Source organism: Nicotiana tomentosiformis, chromosome 11 (assembly GCF_000390325.3).
Source record: "Nicotiana tomentosiformis chromosome 11, ASM39032v3, whole genome shotgun sequence".
Classification (NCBI taxonomy): domain Eukaryota; kingdom Viridiplantae; phylum Streptophyta; class Magnoliopsida; order Solanales; family Solanaceae; genus Nicotiana; species Nicotiana tomentosiformis.
This window is the reverse complement of record NC_090822.1, coordinates 54,484,110-54,496,219: the sequence shown is the minus strand read 5'-3', so window position 1 is coordinate 54,496,219 and position 12,110 is coordinate 54,484,110. Positions and strand designations below refer to the sequence as shown.

Genomic DNA, 12,110 nt, shown 5'->3' with positions numbered 1-12,110 from the left:
GGCGAGATCGCCGAATCATGGCTTTTCGGATAATATTTTGTTGAAGAAGTTTTATATGGGCTTGGATCATATGAATCAATCCATAGACAAAAATGTGGCGGATGGATCATTTATGGATAAAACATTTGCAAGGATCACACAAATCCTCGACAAAATAGCTGAACATAACCAAGCTTGGCACTCGAAAGACACCACGGCTGGAAGTGCAGATGGTACTCCTTCCTTGACCAACACGATTAAGGAGAACCAAGAACGATATTAAGTAATTGTCGGGCTTGCTACCAAGACATGTGTTGACAAAAATGCTCACTGAAAGCCAAACAAAGAAAGTGAATGTTGTGGAAGATGTGCAACCAATGCCAAATGAGGACTATGAAGAAGCAAATTATGTCAATAATTCACAAGGAAGATATCAAAGACAACCCTACCAAAGTTCCGGACAACCACACGAATGGAGATCTAACCCGCAAGGGAAACGTAACTAACAATGGCGAAATGACTAAGGTAGTTCAAATCAAGGAAATTGGAGTAATAACAACAACAACTTCTCAAATCGGAGTTCAAACACCTATGTTCCACCAAAGAGGCAGTATTCTAACTCTCCACATTAGAATGAGACTTCTTCATATGAATCTAAGTTGTAAAGCATGCTTGAAAGAGTATTGCAAAATCAGGAGAAATCCGACACTTCAATGAAACATATGACCAAGCTTGTGGGTACTTATACCGCATCTATTCAAAAGTTGGAGATGCAAATGAGGGATTTATCAAGAGAACAAAATCTGAAGAAAAAAGGCGCGCTTCCAAGTGATACTATTGCAAACCCAAAAGGTAGTGGGAGTGACCCAACTTCTCATTGTATGGCCATTACAACTCGGAGCGGTAAAATACTTCAAGGTGAGAATGAACAAGTGGTCGAAGAGGAAGATTCTGAACAAGAGGTTGAGGCACAAGTTGAGATGCCAAATGTTGTTGAAAATTAAAGACTCTCTAAGAAGGCGAATGCTCAAGAGGTGAGCCGTGAAGAGGTTAAGGAAAAGGTAATAGAGGCACCAACACCCCTAGCACTAATTCCTAGACCTCCCCCTCCTTTCCCTCAAAGACTAGCTAGAAGGGTTGATGATAGCAAGCTCGAGAAGTTCTATGACATCCTAAAGCAATTATGGGCGAACATTCCATTTGTCGAAGCATTCCAAGAGATGCCGCGTTTTTCTAAGTATTTGAAGGACTTGATCACTAAAAAGAAAACCACCAAGAATGAAGTGGTGAATTTGACTCACCGGGTTAGTTCCGTTATTGCAACAACCACCGTCCAAAGAAAGAGGACCCGAGAGCTTCACCATTCCATGCACTATTGGATTGCGTGACTTTGCATGAGCCCTTTGTGATGATGGGGCTAGATCAACTTAATGCCCCTTGCTATCTACAAGAAAAAAGGATTGGGAATGCCTAGGCCTACAAGTATGAGGTTGCAAATGGCCAAACGTTCAATAAAGCAACCATTGGGAATAGTTGATGGTGTGGTTGTGAATGTAGGGAAGCTTCTCCTCCTTGCCGACTTTGGTATTCTCGATTGTGCTGTTGATAAAAAGATCCCTATCATCTCAGAGAGACTACTCCTTGCTACCGGGAGGGAACTCATTGACTCAGAATGAAGTGAGATTAAGTTCCGAGTTAATGACGAAGTAGTTACCTTTCAAGAAAGTAAGGGTATGAAATTGCCACATGCATGCGAGAGTATCTCAGTCATTGATGTAGTTGATGAGGTAGAGGATGCCGTCGAGGTGAAGATGGAAGAGGAATGCCTTGGTGAGGCATTGGCGGCTATTTTGGTTAACTTTGATGGTGATGACATGGAAGGATACGTGGAATCGGTGAATGCATTGGAAGGGCTTGGGTCCTACACTTATGCACCAAAGAAGCTTTCTATTGACTTAGAGAATAGAGTCACTCCTCCCGCTAAGACTTCAATTGTCGAGCTGTCACAACTTGAGCTCAAGCCACTTCCGCCACACTTAAGGTATAAATTTCATGGCTCTAATGAAACTCTACATGTAATTATTTCTTCTTTGTTGAATGATGTGCATGTTGAACAATTATTGGATACCTTGAGGGATCACAGACATGCCATTAGTTGGACTATAGGGAATATCCGAGGGATTTCCCTCGGAATTTGTGAGCAGAAGATACAATTGGAGGAAGAGAGCAAACCTAGTATGGAGCATCAAAGGACGTTAAATCCTTCCATGCAAGAGGTGGTGAAGAAATAAATCATAATATGGTTAGATGCCGGGGTTGTCTACCCCATTGCTGATAGTCCTTGAGTGGGTCCGGTGCAATGTGTGCCAAATAAAGGAGGCATGACCGTGATTCAAAATGACAAAAATTAACTCATCCCAAGGTGGATGGTGACCGGGTGGAGCGTTTGCATGGACTACCAGAAGCTCAATAGTGCAACTTGCAAAGACCATTTCCCCATTCCTTTTATTGATCAAATACTTGATCAGCTAGTGGGAAGGTCATTTTATTGCTTTTTGGATGGATACTCCAGCTAAAACCAAATCAACATCGCCTTAGAGGACCAAGAGTATACGACATTCACATGTCTGTATGTGACCTTTTCTTTTAGCCGAATTCCGTTTGGGCTATGAAATGCCCCAACTACTTTTCAACGATGCATGATGTCAATCTTCTCGGACGTGGTGGAGGATTTATTAGAGGTATCCATGGATGACTTCTCTGTAGTTGGTGATTCCTTTGAGCATTGCCTTGACAACCTTAGGCAGGTGCTCAAAAGACGTGAGGAGATAAACCTTTTGCTCAATTGGGAAAACAATCACTTCATGGTGGACGAGGGTGTTTTTCTTGGCCACAAAATCTCCTAGCAAGCATCAGGCAAAGATCGAGATAATTTCCAAGCTTCCTCCTCCCACTTCGGTCAAAGTTGTTCGGAGCCTTTTTGGGCATGCCGATTTTTATAGGCTATTTATCAAGGACTTCTCAAAACTTGCTAGTCCCATGTGCAAGCTCCTTGAAAAGGATGCTAAGTTTGAGTTCGCTGGGTAGTGCCTCAAATCTTTTGAGGAATTGAAAGCAAGGCTCATCACGACACTTATTATTGTCACACCCGATTGGTCTCTTCCATTTGAACTCATGTGTGATGCCAGTGGTGTGGATATTGGAGAAGTGCTTGGTCAATGGCATACCAAGAATCTTCATCATGTCTACTATGCAAGAAAGACACTCAATGGTGCACAAATACATTACACTGTAACTGAGCAAGAACTACTTGCCATTGTCTATGCTTTTTAGAAAATCCGGGCCTATTTATTGGGATCCAAGGTGATAGTCTACACCGATCATGCTGCTCTCTGCTAACTTATGGAGAAGAAGGATGCTAAACCAAGATTGATAAGATGGGTTCTTTTCTTACAAGAGTTTGACTTTGAAGTCAAAGATCGGAAAGGAATAGAGATTCAAGTTGCAGATCACTTATCTAGGCTTGAAGAGGCAGGGAGACCAAAAGAATATGTTGAAATTAATGATGCCTTCCCAGATGAACACTTATTGGCAATATCTAGCACCTCCACTCCTTGGCATGCCGACATCGCTAACCTTTTTGTCAGTGACCTTATCCCCGACAGATTGGAAGCTTATCAAAAGAAAAGGTTCTCGCGGGAGTGTAGGCAATACTATTGGGAGAAATCCTTTTGCAACAAAGCTTTTGTCGGGTTGCTCATAAAATATAGAGTTAAGCACAAGGTGGCTACACCTTATCATCCTTAATCAAGTAGTCAAGTGAAAGTCTCCAACCGGGAGATCACGAACATTCTAGCAAAAATTTTTAATGCAAACATGACCGACTGGTCAAAGAAGCTAGATGATGCATTGTGGGCTTATCGAATAGCATTTGAGACACCCATTGGCGCCTCACTTTATCGGTGTGTTTTTGTAAGGCTTGCCACTTGCTAGTGGAGCATTAACACAAAGCCATGTGGGCATTGAAAAAGTTAAATCTTGACTGGGTCGAAGCTCCTAATCTAAGGATGACACAACTCAACGAGATGGAAGAGTGCCATTTTCATGCCTACGAGAATGCAGCCATGTATAAAGAAAGAATAAAGTTTGTTCATGACAAGAAGATTATAAAGCAGGAATTCAAATCCGGTGACTTGGTCATACCCTTCAACTCAAGATTGAGGTTGTTTCCGGGAAAACTCAAATCCAAATGATTTGGCCCATTCAAAGTTGTGAGAACGGGACTCGAACTTTCAAAGTAAATGGCCAAAGGGTGAAGCATTACCTCGAAACCATTAGAGAAAGGCAACTAGTAGAACAATTCGCACTCAAGGATGGTCCTGTACCAATCCCCACCACTGATTAGCCAAAGTGGGGGCAACATCATCGTGCCGCAATGTTAAATCAAGCACTTCTTGGGAAGCAACCCATTTGTTGGTAAGATTTTTTTTATAGGTTTATTTGTAAGTGTTGAACAGTTTGGCATATGTGTTTAAAATGCAGGTTACTCAAAACACAAAGAAATACGATGCAAAGGCAAAAGGGAAAATAAAGGAAAGCAAACGGAGCTTCAGTTATTGTTCTACGGCAACATATGCGGCCGCATAAAGAGTTTGCGGATAGCATAATTGTCGCTGACACAAGCAGAACACCATTCAAATTGGACCTTAAAAATGCGGAGAAAATTCAACTTCTATAACCTACAAAATTATTCTGGGACTGCAGAGTGGGTCGCACATCTGTTCCACACCACCCAGGTTACTAATCCATCGAAAAACACATATGCGACCGCATAATCTATTATGCGATGGTAATTTCACCGCAAAACCCTCAGGTATTAAACCCTAGTTTCTTTCTCTCTCTCATTTCCATCTATATACTCTAATTTCACGTACCCAGAAACAAAAAAAAACATAAAAGAAAAACATAGAGAGAAAAGAAGATAAAGGATCACCTTGCTCGCACGATTCACACCAAGAGGCTTGCTCGATCTTCCGACATCTGGTATGTGACTTTCCAACCTTCCTCTTGCTCATGTGATTTGAGATTGCTAGTTTATTTTAATTGCCTCTCATCCATGATACCCTTCTCTCTCTACCTTTCTTCTTGTTTTTTTGTACTCGACATCTACTTTGGGAGGAAAAATTGTTGTGGTCCAATAAACATTAGTGGGTCAGAGTTAGGGGTGCTAATTTGAGTATAGGGGTTGCTGATTTATGACAATATGCAAAAGGTATTGTTAGCTTGAGCATGAAATTGACCTGATGTTGAGTGTGTGTAATGGTCTCTCACAATTTGTGCATTAACTACTTAGTGTTGCATAATGTTGCATGTGAGTGAGTTTTATGTGGAGAAGATGATCTTTGTGGTCCGCATAACTGATTTGCGGTCCGCATAATCATTGCTTGATTGGGTTTTGTGGAAACTACTATGCTGTTGAGTCTGGTGCAGCAGAAATGGTTTGCGGACCGCATAATGGTCATAGACATAAGAAGATTCAAGCTAAGTTTCAAAGTTCAAAATGCGATCGATATGCGGTAGCAAACTTGTTCTGCGACCACTTCTGCGGCCCGCATAACTTTTTGCTTATGATAGGGCATATTTTGCATTGTGGTTTGCAGTCTGTAGGGTTGTTTAGCGATCACATAAATTATCGCAGAATATTTTGTGTCTCTCGTTTCTCTGCCATATGTTACACATGCCTTACCATGTACTCACTTCTCATTAATTGGCAGGAATGGTACCAAAGAAATCCTTAGCATCATGAGCACCCACCACTCGAGGAAAGAGATGGGCTGAAACTATAAGCCCACAATCACAACAATCCCAATGCACACGGCCTGGCACATATAGAAATTCATCTAAGCCTACCTCCCAGTCTGGCGAGGAGAAGGCATAGCTTGACATTGGGACACCAATTGACCTCCATGTCGAAGCACACAGAAAGAGTGGTGAGGATCTCAAGTTTGGGATCACAGACTCTTTGAATCTGTACATAGATGCCACGACGAAAGGAAAGATCCATGAAGAAATGCAACTGAGTTTGAACAGTCGTAAAGAACACTACCCACGTGTGCTAGAAAACATCCAAAAGAGGGGGTGGGAGTTCTTCACTAAGTTCTGGGGAGTACAACAAGACACTTGTTAGGGACTTTTATGTTGCATATGCTACATCCAGGAACTCAGAACAAAAGAGAAACATATATACTTGAACTTTGTCTTAGTCCAAGGAGTTGAAATACTATGTGATCCCCACTCAATCAATGATGCATAATTCGAATCTTGGGAACCAGGCATGGCAGAAGTTGATGCAAAGATTGCAAATAAGGAATCTGAGCATGCTTGGGTAGCCTCTGTCATAGCCAAGGGAACTCCACCATGTATTGCACCATGCCATAAGATTCACAAGAGGGATTTCACCCAAGAAGGCCGGTATTGGCTAAGTTTTGGCTGTTCTCGTATAAGGACTATTAGAAATGAGACCGACATGAGTCTAGAGAAGGCGATCCTCATTGCTTGCATCATGTCGGGTATCAAATTTAATTTGGGACATCTTATATTCCCTAAGATTCGTGTTCGGGAAAACCAAAAAGAAACCTCACTCCCTTTTCCATGCTTAATCCATGCTTTGTGTGAAGACGCAGAGGTTCCTCTATTCCCCAAACATGACCGCATAGTAAAAGCTGTTCAGGACATTGACATCACTCGTCATAGTGATGCTTCGAAGAAGGTGGTCGAAGATCCACCAGAGCAATCACTCACTCTCCCTCCAGCTTCATCCGCTTCAGTAGCACCTGCTGCCTCATCAATGCCAGAAACTTCTTCAGCACCGGCTATCTCCACATCTACTTCCAAACCAGCCATTGCAACACCACATGTCTCACTTCCTGCACTCTCCAAGCTTGGTCTACTAGCATAACATGCAAATGACAAAGTACTAAAATTGAAGAAAGAACTTCCATCACTCATCTGACAGGCATTGGCCCCGCTCCAAACCTATGTAAGTGGTCTTCAAAAGCAACATCTATCATATGAGGAACGACTCAAGCACTTTGAAGCTCTCCTTGAGAAGGTTGAGCTAGGTACATGCCTCAACTCAAAAATGATGTAGCTGAGATCAAGTTGGAGCTGCATAAGATGAAGACACTAAAGTTTTACTTGACCACCCTTTCTTCCGGTGGAAGGGGAGTAGGGCATTGGCACCTCCCATGTACCAAGACTTTGTCTAGATTTCACAAACCTCCTCTCAGTCGAGGAGGCACATGGTACTGACATCTCACAGGCTCCGGGTTCCATTGCACACACCGATGTTCATTTAGATGAGGAATCTGGAGAGTCTCATGAGGAAATAGATGAGGATCAAATATTTGATGAGGGTGATGATCAGAGGGACAATAGAGGCAAACATGTTGCTATTTCTACATAGGAACTAGGTGAGGATGAGGTGGATGTACAGATAGCTATCGCACACAACCTTACAGGTATGGTTGCCAAGGCTACTCCACGACCACATATATATCATCGGGTGAGGCCAGCAGCTCCCATGTCTAGGACCCGGCTCTGCAACTGGCGGAGCTTCCTACTTTGGTCTCAGACACCACTGTCCAGTCAAAGGATCCACCCATTTCCTCCATAGTGTCAGCACCCGGCCCCACGGCCGCCTCATATATTCCAACCTATCCAAGCACCTAGTGCGCCCTAAGAAGCCCCTAAACTTTGCTCTTGCTTTTTCAATGCATTAGGGACAATGCATGCTCTTAGGTTAGGGGTGGGGTAGTCGACTTTTGCAACTTGTATATAAACTCTTAGTCTTAACAGTGTAGACTTGTATATAGTAATGAATTCCCCTTGGTTTTTCTTTGCCGGGTTCTTTTCCAAGTGTGTAATTGTAGAACCATGTCCGTAGCATAAAACGTTTTGACTTGTTTGGTGCTATTGTTCTAGATTCAAGCATGTGATATGTTTTTGTGGAATAAATTGCACCCTTCGAATTTTGTACAAAAAAAAAAAGAAATGTAATTTTTGTGAAATCAAGGCTCGCTCTTTGACTTTGTGCTTACTTAGAATCTCAAATATCACATGATGAAGCTTTGAATTGCCTGGTATTCACTTAAGGGCTGAAATTATGCTGATTCGAGCAGTTCATGCATCGTGAGTGGTGAGAATTTGTGTAAATAATGCATGTGCTCAACTTGTAATGTCAAGAACTTGCCCAGTTAGTTCTCAATGCAAATCTTAGGTTGATGATTGGGTGTTGAAATGATATTAGGCTCTTTTTCTGATTGCTAACTAATTTTTGGCCAGCATTACCTCCCTGGTGCATTTATTATCCTAGTTATCCCCCATTGATCCTTTAACCTTTCCTTTGTCTACCACATTATAAACCGGTCCCCTTTTTATGAAATTAATCCCTCTTTTGAACCCATCCCTCCTTGAATGTTATGAATGAGACTTAAACCTAAGTTGGGGGTTTTGGTGCAAATTGGGAAATAATAGAAGAAGGTAGTGTGTGGAAAAGCTAAGCTTTGTGAGGTTATGGCATATGAAGCGAAAGGCTAAGTCTAGAGCCATCGTACCCAAAACAAAAAGCTTCATGTTCCCTCAAACTATGAAATACACACTCCAAAAAAAAGGAGTGGTGAGGGAACGTGGTAAGGCAAGTAACTAGGGAGCAGCCATTAAAAATACAAGGTGGGTTGATAGTAGCAATTAGATATCAACAAGGGCATTATGTGATAGTCAAGAAAGAATGTGTGTAGCGTTCAAGGAGGTACCGTCACAATATTCCCCAATATTCATCCAACCTATCCCGAAGCCTACACTACAACCCTTAAAAAGTCCTTTTTGATATAACCAGTTATTCTTGAGGTAGGTGATATAAAATAACGGCAAGCATATGGACTGAAACTTGTAGCACTTACCCTTCTTTCTGAGTGCAAGAGTGTTTGATTGTATCCCCTATACATATTTGTTTAGTTGGGGATTTTCTTTGATGTGAGCACTCATGAATTGCAAGATTTAGCAGAAGTTAGGGTTCTTGAAGTAGGATATAAGTGTATATCAAGCTACTGGTAGCACTCTGTCATTGCACTTGAGGCTCGAGGCTCGCAAACTTATTATTTGAACAATTAAATGTTCTTTGTCTTCAAAGAAGGGTAAATAAAGGAAGTTACATGCTTATTAGCTAACAGTCAGCACAATCTATAGACATTGTTGTTTTTTATCAGTCGGAAGTAGATTAGTATTTAGTAGGGTGACTTTTTAGTTGCTTGAGAGCAAGCAAGAGTCTATGTTGGTGGTGTTGATGTATCGTAGAAATGCAGCACTTTTGATACCAATTACATAGACTTTAGCTCATCTTTTAAAGCATTATAAGATATTTCTTTTGTAGTTTTGGTGTCTTGTAGGAAACTGGACTTGAAGAACCAAGAACGGGAAAAGGATGACAAAATCCCGTGGAAAGTTAAAAATACGGCAGGTCTGCGATCGAAAATGTGATGTGCGGACCGCAGAGAAATCGCAGAGTGAAGCAGACCATCCCACTATCTGAGAGTCGAATCTGCGGTTCATTGTGCAATCACACAATTCATATGTGGACCACATAGTGATCGCACAAATGCAAAAAGGGTTTCGTGTGAAGATAATTTTTGCGGTATGATATGCTTCCGCAAATGATCATCCCAGCTACCCTTGAATTCAAGAACACAAGTGCGCAACATATCTTTGAGCGTCTGAATAGTCTGCTATGCCTGCCCATCTGTCTGTGGGTGAAAGGCTGTACTAGGATTCATCTGAGTACCCAAACCTTGCTGAACTTTCTTCCCAAAATTAGCCGTGAATCGTGCCTTTCTATCTGAGATAATAGAAACCAGAGTGCCATGCAACCTGACTCTTTCCTTGATACATAACTGAGCATACTGTTCTGTTGTGTCAGTAGCCATAACAGATAAGAAGTGTGCTGATTTGTTACCAACATGTACTCCACAATTATACCCCAATGGGCAATCATTCTTTTTTAGATCCTTGGGTTTTTCTTTCCCTTCGCTTGGGCATTCGATACGTTCTAAATTCGATAGAAAGAGAAGATTACATATTGCTCTACGCTTCATGGCACAATCTATTGTAGAAAGAAATGAGATAATTTTGAATGTCTTGGTATTTAACCGTTTATATGAGTGGCCGGCACACACATATAAGGAAACTCCAGTAGTCACGGGTTCATAAACTCCCTAGGACACTTAAACCTAGTGCTATGATACCAAGCATTGTGGACGTAACATGGCACCCGGTGCCTGACTATTGTGACCTAGCGAACCAACTGCTGGCTGAATCAACATGTGATATCATAACATATTGAAAGCGGAAGATAAACTAACACAAGTTGATACACTGAAAGTCTGAATGATATAAATTAATGTGCGGAAGCACTAACATAAGTCTGAAGTATATCTGTAGCCAACATTGCTTAACATGAAAAGCATGTGACTCTGTCTAACTATTACTCTAGTCTATGAAGCCTCTAATGACGTACTGAAAACACTGACTGTCTGAAAATACTGAAGATTGTAAGGTGATTATAATGCCCCAAAAGAAATGGGGATCACCAAATAGCTGGTACGAGAATCCTAGCACTCTAAATTATCAACCTGTAAATCATTGCTTGCATCATGAGATGCAGGCCCCGGGTATTGAGTTGATCACTGAGAATTAATAATTGATAACTGAAATCATAACTGTTGAAACTGAAACTGAAACTAAAATGATAATTGATAACTGATAACTGATAAGTGAAATGATAACTGATAACTAATAACTAATAACTGATAATTGAACAGAACAAAGGAAGTAAGGATATGAATACTCCCTCTTTTGAATGATGAACAAACTATTTATCTGAATAAACTACGGCCTCTGGCCCGAGTATACGTATACATAACTACGGCCTTAGGACCAAAATGCATAAAGCATAAACTACCGCCTCAGGGCCAAACATGCATAAAGCATAAACTACAGCCTTAGGACAAAATATGCATAAAGCATATAAACTACGGCTTCAGGCCCAAATATAGGTGTTCAACATTCAGGGATTTAAATTCAGGAACTGAGAATCATACTGCAATATGTAATGCTGAAATACTGAATAATATTGAGTTAAATGATACTGGAATACTAAATAGGACTAAACTGAGATATGTATTCCTGAACTGGTTATGAAAACTGAAACTTCGATTGTTTATGACATGCTAAGAAATCAAGACTGAGACTCATGGGCATCAAACCAAATATATATTGATTACATACTGCGCTAACAACGTTCAAAATAAAAGTCATGAACGAGTTATGAAGGTAGAGAATAGAAGTTGTGCAACTATTCAAGAAACTAGGCTTAACTATATTTCTGAGGCAATTAGTAACGTCGTAAAAGAAACATAGTGTAGGGAGATCCATTAACATTCACAAAACATAGAGAGTTAGCCTCACATACCTTACCTTTCTTCTCTTGCGCGTAATACAACATTCGCCAGCCTTTTCGACTTTAATCTATATGAATACAAGTCAAAGGGATTCCATATTAGCAAAAATACTCGTGTTTTGGTTAGCAATGAATTTTAACAAATACTTGGTGGGTATAAAACTTCATAGCCCTCACTAATGGTGTTTCTTCACCCAACAACCATTCTCTTGCTGCTAAATAAATTCTATTATCTCAAATTGCTATAATCAATACCATTCTTTATCAACCATAAGATAAATGATATCCATAATCAATAATCAACAATCAACAACCTCAGCATATAATCGTTCATGCTTTTCTATCAAACCCATCAACTCATATCTCATGAACTTAGAGTCTATAATAATTAATCCAATGCTACAACCATTTAGAGGGTGAAGATATTACTTTTTTGACTTCCAATCCTCTTGAATTCGAGTTCTAGGGTTTATTCTCTCAATAATGATGTCCCAATCGAATATCTAATGATTTTAAGGATTTACACATGTTAATAAGGTGCTGGGGAATTTAAATTAGCTTAGAATCAACATTAGAACTTACCTTGGATGGTGGAGGGGACTTTTGAGGAGTTAGGTGC

The 12,110-nt window shown here is 40.7% G+C and overlaps 2 protein-coding genes across 2 annotated transcripts; both read left to right on the top strand.

The window, feature by feature from the left end:
• Positions 1-302: 302 nt before the first annotated feature.
• LOC104091452 (uncharacterized) lies at positions 303-1,655 on the top strand. Its single transcript, XM_009596785.2, has 4 exons — positions 303-389; positions 675-941; positions 999-1,283; positions 1,401-1,655. Exons 1-4 carry the CDS (start codon positions 303-305, stop codon positions 1,653-1,655), a joined length of 894 nt encoding a protein of 297 aa, XP_009595080.2.
• A 1,726-nt stretch (positions 1,656-3,381) lies between these two features.
• LOC117275573 (uncharacterized) lies at positions 3,382-3,786 on the top strand. The gene has a single exon (XM_033654871.1). It carries the CDS (start codon positions 3,382-3,384, stop codon positions 3,784-3,786), a length of 405 nt encoding a protein of 134 aa, XP_033510762.1.
• Positions 3,787-12,110: the final 8,324 nt, after the last annotated feature.